This window comes from Apus apus, chromosome 7 (assembly GCF_020740795.1).
Source record: "Apus apus isolate bApuApu2 chromosome 7, bApuApu2.pri.cur, whole genome shotgun sequence".
NCBI classification, from domain to species: Eukaryota; Metazoa; Chordata; class Aves; order Apodiformes; family Apodidae; genus Apus; species Apus apus.
The window spans coordinates 20,842,640-20,859,011 of NC_067288.1; the positions used below are offsets into that span (position 1 = coordinate 20,842,640).

The window sequence follows — 16,372 nt, forward strand, 5'->3', positions numbered from 1 at the left end:
AAAGAATTCAAAAGTTTATTTTATGATGGCTTTGGTAAGAAATTTTGATCTTACAGTGGGAAGTTCTAGATGTAATAACTTACAAAAGAAAACAACGTAGATCATAGTTGTTAAAAAATACCTTCATGATCATTCTGGCATCTGTCACTTCCAGTGCAGCTTTTTGGAGTGTTAGTGTCAAGTAGGTGGTGACTAGGTTTTTCTGGATTATCTCACACTGCAACACTGTTCTCAGAACCTATTTATATTTGCTCTGCCTAATATATCAACCATTAGAGAAAGTATTCCTTGGGTGGGTAAATTACTCATGTACACATGTGATATAGTTGTTGATAGACACCACACGTGATGTTTTTGGTCACATTAGCACAGCTGACAATCTCAGAGCAGCACTTTTGCTGGACAAGGTCTGCTTGCTCTGCCCCTGGCATCATCCTTCCATTGTTATCAGTACAGGAGGTTTGCCATGTTGCAGATTTGGACTAGACAGAATAGTGCCTCATTTTCCATCCTCTAAAGTCTTCAGAAATATTAGGGACGTTCGTTTTGTGCAGGTCAGATGAGGTGGGTGGGTGCCTGGAGGTAAGAAATTCACTTCTTAAAATGTGGTGTGCAAGATGTGCAGACAGATTCAGCCACACAGAAATGCATTGCTGTGTATCTAGGTACAGAAGCTGTTCTGGGCTTCTGCAAACACTGGATTTTTGCTCTGTGCACTGAAGATATCCCAAATATTCCCTTCAATAAGGAATTAATTTACTTCATCTCTCTTCATTCTCCAGAACTTACCCTTAGAAGGATGTTGTCTTGATTTGTCTTCCAGAAAATCAAAACTGCTGCCTCCATGAAGGACAGAAATCATCAGATTTTGCCTTTAGTTTCTCCAGATTTGTTTTTATTTTTAAACATGTTATTTTAATACACAAGATATTACTTAAGCTGAGAGGAGAAGAGAGAAACCGGAAATGAAAATGCTGTGAACTGAAGTTTATGAGGTTTTGATAGGTTGTTTAACACACATCAGATTGGGAAATGAAGGCATCTTAATTGAAACCCGATGTTTCACTTCATGAAAGTCCAATTGAGCATTTTAAAATAGTTTATAGAGCTTTAAGGCAAGCAGTCTTTGCCCGTGACCCCTGCTAGATTGTGTAGATTGTAGCTCATTCCTTCAAATGGGGCAGCAGGAGCTCTGCAGGTGCATCTGTGGGGCTGGGACATTAGTATGCCCTGTACTGTGTGTGCAAGGACACTGATAGAGTGATTCTGTCAGAGTTTAAAAATAGAGAGTATTTCTAGCCCCTGGGTACAAATTTTACTGCAGACATTAACTATGGGCTGCCATCATAGAGTTGCTGGGACTTCATGCTTTAGTGAATCTGCTGCAGCAGTGTCAACGCTTCCACAGAAGCTACTGCTGCCCGTGTAAAGAGCGAAGAAGAGTCTGGGAAGGATCCTGGTAATACAAATTTGCCACAGACCTTTTTTTCACTGAGACTTTAAATGGGAGGAGTCTAAATCAGAGTCTGTAGACCAAGAATCTAACTCATTAAAGATCTGAGATCCAGCAACATGAATGAAGCAGCTAGAGCAAGGAGAATTGCTCCACAAGAGACAGTGTGACCCAGCAGCCAGAGCATAGCTGATTGGGTTCAGGATCATGCTTTAGAGATTTGAGACATCCTGGAAAACTTTACTGAAGAAAGAAGCATATAAACATGGAAAAGGAAAACACTGAGGTCTAGTAAGCAAAAGCACAGAAAACAATATGTGTCTTTGAGTTTCTTGGGGGGAGCCAGGCTGGGGCAGATTGGTGCCTCCATGTGCTGTGGTATGTTGGAGAGGCTACACACAGAAGGATCAAGGCTGGGGTTGCCTTAGTAATCAAGGCCAACATGAAATCCTCATAAAGAGTAGTAATATTCCACTCTTTTTTGGTTCTGATACCTAAATAAACTCCAGTGCTTCTCTTGCACACCACATATGGTAACAATGTGCTGCCAATTAACTTTGTAATTTGGGAGCTTTTTCAGCAAGGTTGAGGAGAGCGAGTAAAATAGTTTGGGGCTGATCTCAAAGTGTTTTTCCCAGGATTCAATAAAGGGTGGATGTAGTAACATCCTTTGCTTTGATAATATAATTTGGGCCAGATGATTCTGGAGCATAGACAGGGGGTACAACTCAGACGTGTGCATTTTGATTGCACTTGTGGCATTAGCAGCCAGGAGTCTGAGCAAGGAGCAAAGCTATATATACAAACAGTGGCCTGTCTGAGACTGGTAAAGTTTTTCAGGAGTTTCCTCAGTCCATTTACCAAAGTCTTAAGAACAGGGAGAGCTGTTTCCTACTATATGTGGAATTCTTTTTTCTTGGGATAAGCTGATGATGAAGAAAACCTTTGGTTTAGGATCCTACAATGTCTGGGAAAAATTAAATGTAAATGCCTGAAGATGGTTTAGCACAAAAGAAACGAGCTACTGAAGTTCCTCTCTGTGACGGAAGAATCCTCTTTAAGGAGGGGGTTGCTGCTTGGCTCTCTCACTAAATGAAAGCGTGTGATTTATGTTTAGGTGGAAGTGTATGCAGGTCTTTTGTTCTTAAACCCAGACATCACTGGTATTGCAGCTGGTAATTCAGGCATGCAAAACCCTACGCTGCAGGCAGCTCATTGGGAGAGATGCCTCTTGCATATACAACACTAGGGATGGTTATTGCCATCGTACTTTTTGCTGTGTCGTCAGTAGTCCTCTCTACTCAGGATCACTCAGAGCCACTTGAGTAGTGAGTTTCTGGCCTCTGGGAGCCCTGAGCATGGTGTGAGGTGACCAGAAGAACATTTCAGATTATACAAATTGTCAGAACTCTCAGGACTTCAGTGCAGACTGTGGTGTTTCTCTCTCTCTGCTGCTGCTGTGCATCCATGGAACAGCTTATGATTTGGTTTCTTAAGAGATTAAGCTCTGCTGCCCAAAACTGTAAGCCTTTGGTTTGTTCATGTTCTGGAAATTGGCTGAATCTATAGACACTTCACTAAAGACTTTAAGCATCCTCCTCTGGACTTCACCCAGATTCAGCCCCAACTTGGTGAAGAGGAGCCATGTGCAGGAGGTGTTATCAGGCTGTGTCAGGCCATGGATTAGCACCTCTGCAGAGTGCTGACAGCCCACATGCACTTGGGGATTAACCTCTGATGCTGGAGTGTTACCATGTCCTGCCACAGGGCTTCTCTGCTGTTACATGGTTTTGCCTGTGCAGCTTTTCTGGAGATGCCAGTGCTGACCCTTTGCTCCTTAGGCGGCTTTTCAGCTCCCCCAGCTGATCATAATGACCCTTCATCTAATTGGTACTGGATTGCCCTAGTGTTCATCCCCTGGCCTGTTCTTTCTGGACTGTCACTGTGAAGGCTGTCTTGGGACTTGTTGGGTCTTTCTGGAGCAGAAGAGAGGTGGAGGATGGCAGGAGCAGAGCAGTCTGCCAACCCATCCTTCCAGATGCATGCTTCTCTTTTTTGGCCTGATAGCATCTTCTAAGGCAGGTAGAGGGACAGGTAAAGGGCCATTGCACCTGCAGTCAGTTAAATGTAGAGAGTCAGTGTCATTGTAAGCTTTGGGTTTCCGAGACAGCACATCTGCTTCATGGGCAGGACTGTTCAATCCATCACCACTGCAGTGTGATCAGTCCATGAGCTTCTGGGGAATGGACACTTGGACAAGCCATTGCAGGTAAATGCTTACCAGCCACTTCTCAGTAAATGCTTCTCTTTGCACATGATAGATGCAAAGTAACTGGAGGGAGTTTACTTTTCAGTGAAAGAGCAGGCCATGAACTCCCGTTTAGCATAGGGTGAAGCACAGAGGTGGTTACCGCAGAGCAGCCAGCGTGTAGTAAAGTCATGCCCTTGCTTGCCCTCTGCTAAGTTATTAGGTCCTTAAGAAATACTCCCTGCATTGCACAGGGATCTGCTCTACAGCAAAGGGTGAATCAGAGCTTGTGCATCAGGTTAGATGTGGTCAAAGATAACTGATTTGGGCTAAGTCATAAAGGAGCTCAGCAGTTAAATGGCAGAACAGAAACCTGCTGGGCAGCTCATTGTGTCTCCAGCAACAGGCTTCTGGCCCATCCCTTTTGCTCTGCTGCAGACCACCAGGTCTGGAGGCTCTCTCCTGCTTACAGCAAGGGGTACCTTGGGGAGGTCAAGGAATAGTGTTGGAGATGCATTCTCTTTTGAAGTCAAATATTGAAGCTGATTCTGTGCATGGAGGGAGGTAGCTGTGGAAGCACCTTAGAGGTGCACCTTATTTACAGATTGTAATCTCCTGTGACAGGGACCACTCTGCAGAACACCAGGCACTTGTCTGCTCACAATAAGTGATGCTAATTTGCTTTTTCTACAGTATTTCCAAACTTACCCTCTAAAGGAAGGAAAGTGTAGGTTTGGGGTTGTTCCTCTGCAAACATGAGTGAACTAAAAGAAAATACAGTGACTGTTGTATAAGGTGTGTGATGGCTATTGTAGTTTTGTTCTTTCTTTTGTTTTTACTTTATTTCTGTTAGGTGATCAGGTCTGTAACTGATAAAGCTAAGGTAGCCATTTTTCCTAGGAAAGCAATTGTTCAAGTTTTTTCCTTCAATAAATTAATATAGTAATCAAACCGATTTTAATATCCAGTTACATTATTTGTTTTAGGGGATTTATTCTTTAGCAACGTTTACCCTGTTAGTGAAAAAGGCAACAATTGGAATAGTCTGAACAATCCAATATGTCTTACCCTGAGCTAAGTAAAATCCCATAAATAACTGGAATTCATTTAACATATTAATGGAGTAAAATATTTCTAAAAACAGATTTACAGCAGTCATTTCCTTCCAGTCCAGCAGGCAGTGACACAGGAATGACCCAGGCATGGAATGAAAAGCAGTGAGAGCTTTTCACATGCACCGAGCAAAGTGCAGTTACCATTCCCTGGCTCAGTTGCCACCCCTGGTTCTCCAGCACCAGCCTGTGAGGTGGTGCTCAGCCTCCTTTAAGTCCAGTGGTGGGCTGGTGTTCATTTCTGCTGACTGGCTTCTTTTCTTTTGTGAGTAGAAGTCGGTCTTTAAAGCCTCTTTTGTGGGACCAATGGAAGATGAAACACCAGTGTCTTGAGGGGAAGCCTTTTATCTTTCCCCTTGCACCAGAGAACAGTGTAGGAGAACCTGTCCTTTGTCTGTCAGTACTGCTAAAAACATTTCTGGTCCCCTGAGCTGGTGGTGCAGGCTGGCTGTGTTTGCACCACACAGAGCTTGCAGTGATCCCTGATGCAACACAAGAGCAGAGATCTTTGCCTCTCTTGTCTTTATGCTTTTCTCAACCAGAATCCACCATGCACATGCTCAGCTCACCCAGTGGGCCCTGGCAGGGGCTGTGCTCTGGATACACAGGCAGCCTTTGCTCAGCATGGCTGTGGTGATGTTGCTCATCACTGCTGTGTTGGTGCTTCTGTTTGTCAGGCAGCCCTTTGGTGTCATCTCTGGCTCATCCTTCAGTCTGCTGTGTTCTCTCAAATGGGAGCAGGCAAAGGGCTGGTCCCTGGGGAGCATTTTATTAGATAGGAGCATTGAATTTTCCAGATGTTTGGGCTTAGATAAGGCCAGACTTGGAGATGTGGGCTATCAGTTCAGGCTGACCACATTATCCAGGGAGGTTACCATTGCAGCTTTTTGCCAGAGCTGGAGAGGGAATGCTGAACCTGGAACCCACTGTGGGCCCCAGCTGGGACAAACACCTGTGAGACACAGCAGCAGGTTCAGAACTTGCATGGCCAAGTTCAGCACTTTTGGCAGGGAACTGTCAGGGGGAGAGGACTGCCAGTGCTTTCTGGGGTATTGCCATTCTTAACTCTCCCCAGTTGGTGGGCACCAGTTCAGGTCTGAAACTTATCATGGCCCCTTCTGGAGCAGTGGTCCCACTGGGACACCCCAGGCACTCTCCATCACTGCCCCCCTGAGGCTGTGCATGCTATGGCCTGGCCTGCATTGGCCAGTCCTTGTGATGCTGCTGGACAGCATCCCAGAAGGCTTCCCAAGGCACTGGCCACCATTGGGCTGCCATTTTGCAACCGTTTGGTTGAAAGCAGCGTTGGTTGATGGTACAGGAACATCCAGGCACACAGAAGGCCATACAAGCAGGGAGACAGGCTTTGAGCTGTTCCATCCCCAGGTTATTATTCCTGAGGGGGGATGTTGAGATTTTGGCTAGTTTCCTTAGCAATGGCCTAAAATAACAAGAGGCCTGCTCAGTTGTTTGAGAGAGAGTTCTATTTTCATGACTCGATGCAAGAGGTGTGGTGGTTGCTTTGGTATGTCTTTGGGGCACGGCACAAGGGTGTGTGTGCTGAGATAGCACTGACGCATTGTGCAGGGCACTGCAAGCCGGGTTTGGCACAGCCATGTCCATGATGCCTAACTTGCTTTGGAGTGATCTGTCCCCCAACTTGCCCCGAAGCTTGAACATGGTTCATTAGGTCCAGATGAGAGCTCAGCAGAAAGTGAATTTATAGGCCTGTGAGTTGAAACCAACTCAGGACCAAGGCACTGTATCAACTTCTTACTGACACATATTTAACCAGCAATCATGCTTCTTTTATACTTCTGTTCAAGTCGGCTCCTATTTTTGTAAAGTGTTTCTAATTGCCCAGTTATTGTTTAATCTGTCTGATGGTTGCTTCTTCTTTAACGTAAGCAGTTTGGAGCAAATGCCAGCGATGTGTATTTGATCCATACTTGTGTTTGTATTCATGTTCCTCTCTTGGCAGGTGCTGTTGTCCACATCCTTATCTAAGGGTGGGCTCTGCAAGCACCCCCATGCTGCCCTAACAGTTACTGCCCTCAGTGAATAGCAGGGATAATAATTTTTACTGCATTTTCTAGGTGGTCCTCTGTAGCCCACAGAGTTCTGACTGCAGCAGTGGGACATGAGGCTGCATCTCAGCAGTGAAGGTGAATGGCTGCAGATCTTTGTCTTCAAGGAGGGAACACATACTAAGCTGTAGCAACTGCAGTGTTGGAGGGTGCTAAGATAAATAAGGCATAGTTTAATTAAAACTACTATCAGCTCATCAGTTTTTTAGTGTGATTTTAGGACAACACAAAACTATTTTGCTAAGAACACCATATGATTGTCTGATAGTTGTAGGGGCCAAACCAGATACATCTCCTATAATCTGAGAGGTTAGAAAGACCTTGGTAGTCTTTGGTATTTTAATAATATTTGAGAGAGGAGTAGTCAGTACTGAGACACTAGCATGAAGGAACTGCTGAAGAACAAAAGCAGATGAGAAAATTATCTCCTGTTTCTCCATAAAGGCCATTTGAGATATTACATGTAGAATAAAGTCAGACAGATATTTGGTGACCAAGGGAAGGTTCGCTTTTGACTCCTGTAATCTGTTATTCCTCAAACAGATATACGAACATGCTTGAAAGAAAGTTATGGTGGTTTGGCAGTCCTCCCGTAGGACTGGGTAGTATGATTAATTCTCTGTGGTTTGTAAGACTCACATTAGAAAGTTAGCTCTTAAATGTTAACTTGGCCAGTGAAATTCCCTCCAGGCGAAGACCCTGTGTCTCCCTTGAGTTGTACCGTGGGAATGGGCCCAGTGCAAGTGTGGGTCGTGCTAACACCATCATATTCCCAACAACTACCCTTTCTCAAGGATGTAACCATTTACTCACTGTGTTTTGGACACTGTAACTACAGCTCAGTTGAGGGAAAGGGCTTTGTCGCAAGTTCATTTACCAGCTGATGCAATTCCAGTGACATCCAAATGTCATCTTTGATGTAAAACATAAAGCTGAGAATATCTGAATTTGAACTGCCATGCCTGGGAATACAGGATGTTCTTGCATGTTTTGAAATTTGGGGGGAATTTTCTTATTGTGGCCTAAGAAACTTTTCCCAATGTTTTTTTAAACCCCTCCATGATGTTTTATGGCTACCAGTGAATTAACACTTAACTGAAGTTACCAGAATGAAAACAATATTGTTTGTGGTTGAATATCAATTGAAATGAAGCAGTGAAAACAAAATTACTGCCAGTTTTCCTAACATCTAGAGCTATCATGGACAGATGTAGTAAGATCTTTTCATTTTACGTGTGCACTCCTATGGTTGCACTACAAATATTTGAATTTAATGTCTCACTGATTTAGACATAGGCAGTTTTTGCACTTTGGTCTTCAGGTGAGTGTCATTCCAGTGCACTGTAGTGGAGTCCTCCATATTACGTGGGTTGTGCTCCCCATTCTGCATATCTCAGCTAGGCTATGGGTGATGTTCTTTGCTTGGAAAATGTTGGTTTCAGGATAGGATCAGGCAGTCAGAAGGGAGCAAGGTAGTGTGCTGCCAAAAGCCAGTTCCTTTGAATGAGAGGCAGAAACTCAAAACATTGTGTTCCCAGTCTGTTTACAAGCATCAGGTGAAATGCCATAGCATTGCTCAGCAGCTGCAGTTGGTTTCTACATCTCAACCAAAAGACTATTACTCTTGGTGACTGTCTGAGCATGTCTTCTGAAATTATGATACTTTTGATTCAGCTGTGTTGGATGCTCTACAAATGAAGATAAGATACGTGGGTGGATTTCTCAGCCTCTCCCTAGCCCCTGGGGTAAAGCTACCTCTGGATTCTTCTGGCTAAAGGGGTGCTAGAAAAGTCCGTGAGCTGGGGTTTTACACTGGAAACACGTGTCTGTCACAATGGTCATGTTCATCTGAACGCACAAGAGGAGTTGCAGCTGTACAGCACCACTGTCACAGGGCCTCGGGAGAGGCCAGATGAAATGGGAAGGGCTGAGGCTGGACTTCGGTGCAAATGGCAGGTCAGCAAGCAGACAGGAGAGGACAGTTGGAGTGTACCTGCTCAGAGTGCTGTCACCCATCTCTGGCTTCCCACTGCTCCTTGTCTTCCCAGTATGCTGTGGCTAGGAAGGGTATGGCACAGTCCACTGGCCATTTGTCTGTAGGGGTGTCCCTAAGCAAAGGAAGGAGTCTCGGTGCATGCTGCTCCTGGGTCTGCCTGATCTCCTCTCCATCTCCCAGAGCTGTTTAACAGCCTCCTTGAGCTGCTTTTGCCATCAGTTAAATAAGGAGTTTGTACTGTTCCTCACTTCTGCTCCTGTGTGGTGGCTGGTTTGATAAGTATTTCTCCTTCACCTATCAGGAAGGTAGTAATGTGCATGGAATTTTAATCCAGTATCTACGTCTGTTTTAATTTCAGAAAACTAAGGTATCATCTGTGATTCATCCTCCAGCTGTTCTGCTGCCCTGTTTTCAGGATAGCAAAGCTATGGAAGGAGAGTCCAACCATTTGCATTAACCCCTCATCCCAACAATACTCCCCTGGAGAGTCAGGTCACAGAGCCTCAAGCAAGAACTGCTGCTGTTGTGCTGGATGCTTTGCAGGAAGCTAACTAACATATGATTTTCTTTACAAGTTAGGAAGCTACTGACCCTTCAAGCATTGGGCAGCTGATGTGCAGCTATAGCCAAATACCCCGTTCCTGATTTTCTACTTAGTAGCAGCAGTGCACCTGTGAGCAGAGACAATAAGAAGAAATCTTTGCTTCTAGAAATGGCAACCCGCTAATGACTTCCATTCCTGCTTTCTCTCCTCTCAGAACATCCCCACCTTGGGAAGCGTAGCAATAACCATGGCGCTGCACAACTGTGATGAGGTGGCGGTAGCTGGGTTTGGCTATGACATGAGTTCACCCAATGCACCGCTGCACTACTATGAGAACATCAAGATGTCTGCCATCAAAGAGGTAGGGACCTCCTGCCAAGGACGTCTTCCTCCCAAACCTGACCCCACTCCAGAGCTTGACTGGGATGGTGATTCCAGCTTATGGCTTTCTTGACCCATTACAAGAAATGCCTGTAAAATTCTAGACATTCTCCCAAGTGCAATGTGTTAAAAATGGTTATTTCTGCTGGGAAAAGTTATCTGGAATATGTGTATAATGTGGTTCCTTCTTCTCAGAGTAGCAGGGAAAAGATTCACATAAGTGTTAACTCGAGTAGCATGAAAGGGAAGGGTTCTGCTCTGGGGTTGAAAAGATGTGGCCTGCTCCAGCTTTTTGATCCATTGTATTGCTCTCTAATCCATAGGGTTATTTTGCTAGTTGATCCTCTCCTCAGACCCTGTGAAATGTGGGGGAGGTGACATTAGCTCTCAGCTGACTGTTCAGCAGCAGCTAGCTGGTGTAAACACATTGTGGCTCTATGGGGACTGCCCTTTAAAGATAGATCTACCTTAGAAACATTTGCTGGTACTGTTACAGTGAGATGAACAGCATTTTTAGAGGAACAAAATGTTGGTATAAGGCAGCCAGATAAAGACACTCTTTCAGGTCAGTCTGCTTCCTGGGCCAAAGTAGAGCAAAACTTGACACTGGTCAAAGCTTCTGTAGTGGGAAGGTGTGCTGCTTTTTTTTGATAGAGCTCAATCTTTCCCAGCACAGACATGGCCCACATCTTTCTAAGATTGCTTCCCCGTCTTCACTGGTTCCTAGGTAGGGGAAATTTCTCTATCCTACTCCATGTTGTGGAAGGGACGCAATTAAAAAGGGGAGTTGTTCCAGAGTGGAAGAATGCTTGTTGTATTGCTGAGGGACATTTGTTCACCTCAAGTGCTTTGCCATTGATTCAGGCCAGGAGAGAAGGTGGGAAGTTGTATTTTTCCAAATCACAAGATTGTATATGTCTTAGGACTCTTGCAGGCTACATTACCCTAGGCAGACTGAGAGAAATTAGAAATCAGTGATTAGTCAGCTTGAGAAATGAGAAGGGCGTTTCTAATTATCAGAGTAATGAGGCTTTGGAACAACCTCTTTACAGAGGCCAAGAGAACTGAGTTTAGGTTTTTCCTAAACTGAGTTTAGGAAAAGACTGCAAGGAGGTCCCCAATATATCAAGAAACTCGCTGTTGTGGTCCTAAGGTACCTTCTGGGCTTGTGGAGGTAGCAAGAAGGTCTGCCTTGCTCAGTGGAATAACTAACCATGTATTTAATCTGTCCTGGGTGGGAAAGTGAGTGTCCATTTATAGGATTTAAGGAATATGTCCAGAGAGCAGAGCTGAATTGAGTCAGGAAGTACAGAGGTGTCTGGCTTATGAAATCCCCAAGCAGAAAATAGCTGAGGTATATTGTTCTCATGTCACATCAGCTTCCCTGCTTCTGGCTCTTCCCTGGGCATCTGCTTGTAACCACTGCCCGGGATCCTGTGCTGCCCAGGTCTGAGTTACTACAGCTGGTTCCTTCATCTTCCAGCAAAGACGTGACTAGACTAGAGTGAAAACAGATGCAGATGCCAGGCTCCAGCAGTGGGGGCAGCTGTTCATGAAAGTTTCAGGAAAAGCTTTTGTCTCTGTGGTCCCACTGTGACCACTCTTGCCCAGTGCTTCCTCTTGTCTCATAAGGATGTCAATCCCTCGGTTCACTCTTGGACATGGGAACACTCACAGTGGGTGTCCTGTGCCAAGCCTGTTTTGCAGCCTGGTAAGTGTCTCTGACTTCAAGGACACCTACGTGGGACCTGACAAAAAGAAGTCTTCTTGCTCTTGGTCACGGATCAATGGAAAAAGCTAGCAAAAAGAGCTGGATGACAGAGTCTCTGGTTGAAGGTGCCGGCCCACATCCCTTGGATCTTTGATTCTGGAGACTGGTACCCTGAGCGAGATGCAGAAGACAGTGGAAAATAGGAGGGAGTCCCTCTTTACACCATTTGTAGTCTTAGAAATAAACCTTTTATGTCACAGGGCAGTAGATGGGGATGAACATGTGAAATGCAACCAGTAGGGTCTCCTAGAGGAACCGGTCAGTGCCTGGTTTGACAGGCCTGCTGTCTGGAAGCTGTCAGTCATCATGTCCAGGATGTTCTGTACAGAGGTGAGGGAGCGTTGAAAGGTTCTGGTGAAGCCTCACTAATTCAAATGTCAGTGGATTTGTTTCTGCAGCCAGGGCTATTGATGAGAGATCTGCAGGCCAGCAGAACTGGTTCTAGGAGAAGGTTCCTGTTCCACTCGAAGGCTGGTTATCTGATATGTGTCTGCCCATTTAATCCTCACATCCTCACCCACTGGCTCCTCTTATGTTTCAATGCCCTGGTACAAGAAAAGCCATCTGTTCCCAAGTATCAATAATTAATGCTCCTCCTGCCTCTGCCCCTCCCAATATGACAAATTGTTTGTGATATTGTGGAATGTGAAGAGCAGAGAGAGGATTGCATTTCTTTCTTCTCCCATTTAATATTAATGGTAGCTGGTAATAGTCACCTGAGGGTGAAGTTGAAAGGTGAAGGGCATAATAATTGGGTTGTGTCTTCTGCAGTTGTCATCAAAGAACATACAAATGGATATCTACCCCACTCTAGACGGGAAGTGCCCTGCACACTCTGCTTGAAGAGAGACCTGCATGTGGTTTACACATCAGAAAGCTGGCCTGCATTGGAACCTTTTGCCAAACCTTGCCCTTGGCATTGGTTAAAGAAGACTGACCCAGAGACAGGTTCCACCAAGCCTTTTGCCTGTTGCACTGATCTGACACCCAAAGGCCCAAGAACATCTACAGCATTTTCCACAGTGTTACTTTGGATCTCTGGGGTTGTGTCCAGATGTAGTTCTTTCTGGTTCTCTACATTTCAGCCTCTAAAGGAGCCACTAAAGCAGGCTATGCCTTGAAATTAAGCAAGTGTCATCTTTGTCCTCTTGTCTGGCCTGCAGACCCATGGAGGCTGGAGTACTTATTGCTGGGAGGGGAGGGTGAAACAGGTTTGCTTAACACAGCAACCTCATAGCACTGGAACAACTGCCATGGTTTGCAGCTGTTTCACCATAACAACATCCCAGGCAGGAACCCCTACAGTTTGACCAAGCTTTGGTGGGGCAGAACCTCTGTTTCTGAAGTTTGAATCTTCCTCCAGCCTGTACAACCAAAAATCTTTAGTGTTTAAGCCTGGAGAGCAGCTGCAGGGAAGCACTCCAGCTCCACCCTGAAACCATCACTGTCTTTACAGAGGAAATGTAAACACCAGCAGCTTCCTGGGGCTGGAGGTGCCACACAGGTGTGTGTGGCTCCTGGGAACCTCCCTGGGAACATCCATCAAGCTCCTTCCCCAGCCTGGTGTCTGCAGGGTGAATGGGTCTGGCAGCAAGTGTGCATCCTCTCTGCAAGGTGTGTTGCTGATTTACACTTGAGGGCTGCTTGACATCTCTCTGGACACCCCTGAAACCTGGTGACTCATCTCTGAAGAATTTGTTCTGATTACATAAAAAAGCCAGCAAAATGTGCTCGCTTGCTCACAGCTGGGCGGAGATGCCTCTCCCATGCCAAGACTGAGGTGATAAAAATCTCTGTGGAAATGAATGTGATGTTTCCTGTTGCTCCGTGGGACTGAGGCTTAATTTCCATGAGGAGAAACAAGCAGCCCCAGTGTATAGTTTTGCTTAGTCTTTGCTTTTCCCTCAGGGTTAAAAGCACTTGAGGTCCAAGGTTGTGCTGCTGTTGCTACCACAGAAGGCAGCTGCCTCCATTGCCTCTTCCAGCATTTTTGACTCCCAAGGGCTGGGCAGGCATTTCCTGCCCCAGAGGAAAAGGCTCTGCAAGGAGGCAGATGCTCTGGAGCTTCATTGGTGTTACCAGTCAAGGGGAAATGTATGGTTTTGGGACTCCTGTCAGTAGTATGGCTGCAAAATGTGTATGGATTAACCTATGTGCTTATGAATGCTTATGAGAGTAAATTTTTCCAGTTTAGTCCTGGATGGCTTCCTTACCTTCTGTCCTGGGTAACTCAATGTACTCCAGCCAGGGCATGTCCAGACCTAATCTTTGAATAGTTTGGGTTGGAAAGGACCTTTAAAGGTCACCTAGTTCAACCCCCCTGTAGTGAGCCAGAACATCTTCAACTAGATCAGGTTACTCAGAGCCCTGTCCAACATGAACTTGAATGTTTCCAGGGATGGGACATCTACCACCTCTCTGGGCAACCTGTGTCAGTGTTTCACCACCTGCGTCATAAAAAATGTCTTCCTTATATTTAGTCTGAATCTACCACCTTTTGTTTAAAACCATTATCCCTTGTTCTTTCACAACAGGCCCTACTAAAAAGTTTGTCCCTATTTTATAGGATTGTAAAGATGATTACAAGTTATACTTTGATGTCCTATGAACCTGCTCTTTTATTGCTGCCAACTCCATGTGGAAAATGTCCACATAGCCCCCTTTTGAGATCTTTATTTAATATAGACCATAGCTGATAAAGCTGAAACTGTTAAGAACAGTTAAACAAAAAAGCTGAAGTTAGCCCTGTTCCTTAAAATGTATAATTTTTTTCCTTAGTTATAGTCCATGAGCCTTTTCTGTTCCCAAGTGTGCTCTGGAGGTCTGGAAGTACTCTGGTGTGGTGCTTTCAGTTCCAGGCTGTGAGATGGAAGATCATTGCTTGCAGTACAAAGCCACCCCTCAACCCCAGCTCCGCTGCCCAGCAGCTTCTCCCCTTATCCCTCATCTTTGTCCCATCATGGCTGGAGCTGCAGAGTCCCTGGTCTGCACTTCATCAGAGGTTTTCTGGGTGGTATGAGGACACCTTGCTGTTCTCTGGTCAGTTACTGGGACACTGCTGGTGTGTTGTCTCACAGATGATTTTTCAGCCTTGATCCTGTCTCTTTGTTTTAACTTAAAAAATGCAGAATGTCCAAGTGTGTAATCTCCCTTCAGTTACTATTTTCCCTATTCCAAATGACTTTGCAACAGCTTTCAACCTTTGGCTGCTTCCATGAATGCTGTACAGAAATGACTGAGTCCTTGCCAAGGTGTCTGCTCACTTGTTTCTGGTTTTGTGGCAATGAGTCCACCAGAGCTGAATTTTTATACAGTTAATTGTATTTTTATTGCTTGATCAGGTCCTGTAATTCTTCCTGCCTAAGCACTCCAGAACAGTATATTTTTATCACAGGTCACTGTCTCCTATTAATGTAGAAGTGTCAGATCTGGGAACACGGTGAATGAAAAATGGAAATGGAGGTAAGGAAATGGGAATAATTTTAAAATAGAGTGAAGGCTTTTCCAGATAAAAAGATAAATGAACTTGCCTTTGAGGATTACAATAGACCTTCATTGCTAATGGCAAAACAATCTAGTGTTTCAGGCAGAAATTAGTTCAGGATGGGAAAGTGAAAGTGTTTAGGGTAGTAAAAACATATCCATGAAGAGCTGATAAAACTGAGAGAACAGGAGGCTGTGCTAAATCTTGGGAACGAAGCACAAAACTGGCTCCCAGCATCCTTCTGCTTGCTGTGCCTTCCCTGGCTTCTCAATCCAGAGGTGAGCTTCAGTCTCCTGATCATTTCTTGAAGGAGCAAGAGTGGCAGCAAGGAGTCACCCCATACAGCACCCAGGGAGCACCCCAAGCTGTCTTCCCAGCAGACTGCCTCATGCACTTGCTCTTGGTAAAAATGGAGCATGTGTGGTTAAAAGCCACATCTGCAGCATTTGTGTCATGTGGAGGAGCTGCTGACTGGTCTTCTTTTCACTCTAGAAGCCTATCAGGTGCCGGCGCCCATGTCTTTGGAGGTGTCAGCTCCTTTGATACAGCTGTGCCCGGCACTTCAGTGACTCACTGCCTGACCCGAGGGGGAGGTGGTGGGGCTGCCTTTGATGGCTTCTTTCTGATCGTTGGCTCCGCTTCCCCAGCAGGTCTTTGTGGGATGCTGGAGGACACCATCTTGTAACACTTCTTATTCAGCCTGAGTAAGGGCTGTCACAAGGGCCAGGGGAGGTGGCCTGCAGCATGCAGTGACACAGCTTTGTCTCTGTCTCTCCCCGCCAGCAGCTACCTCTCAGAATAATCCACAAACATCAAGTTTGGAGTCTCGGCCCGTAAAGGCACACACAATAGTGCTTTATCATCATCTGAGCTCTCTCTGTGAAGCCGTCCTTTGCATTTTAAATCAACACAAGTTGCTTGGGAGGGGGTGGTTGGGCTGCTTCAGGCCTCCAAGTACCTTAAAGTTCGCGGTAGCCAACAAGAGGAACAAAACTCCTTTGAAAGCCAGGCAGATGTCTAGCCTGGTGATTTATAGACTGAAAACACGGCTATTCGAGCCTGGCTGATGAATTGCGATTGGAGTACAAGGAATGGTGCAGACTGAAATGGAGGTCAGCTTTGGAGGGGGAGGTTAGGGGCTGGGGCAGGGGCACCTCTGAAAGGGCAATGCTTTTTCTTGGGGCCAGCAGTGATGACTGATGAGGTTTATACATTTTTGTCTTTGTTTAAAAGCCACCTGTTTGACAGCGTTTTGGCTGAACGAAGGCCTCACATGCTGTTCCTGTGCATAAGGAC

The 16,372-nt window shown here is 45.4% G+C and overlaps 1 protein-coding gene across 6 annotated transcripts in view; it reads left to right on the plus strand.

Moving 5' to 3' along the window:
• The window catches only part of ST3GAL3 (ST3 beta-galactoside alpha-2,3-sialyltransferase 3), a 174,327-nt gene that overhangs the window by 147,619 nt on the left and 10,336 nt on the right, over positions 1 to 16,372 (plus strand). For 5 of the 6 annotated variants that reach the window (XM_051624980.1, XM_051624981.1, XM_051624984.1 and 2 more), the window contains one exon: positions 9,655 to 9,801. The exons of the other annotated variant lie outside the window; for it this stretch is intronic. In XM_051624980.1, the coding sequence (XP_051480940.1) occupies positions 9,655 to 9,801 (147 nt within the window). The remainder of the gene's footprint in view (positions 1 to 9,654; positions 9,802 to 16,372) is intronic. 6 annotated transcript variants of the gene reach the window in all.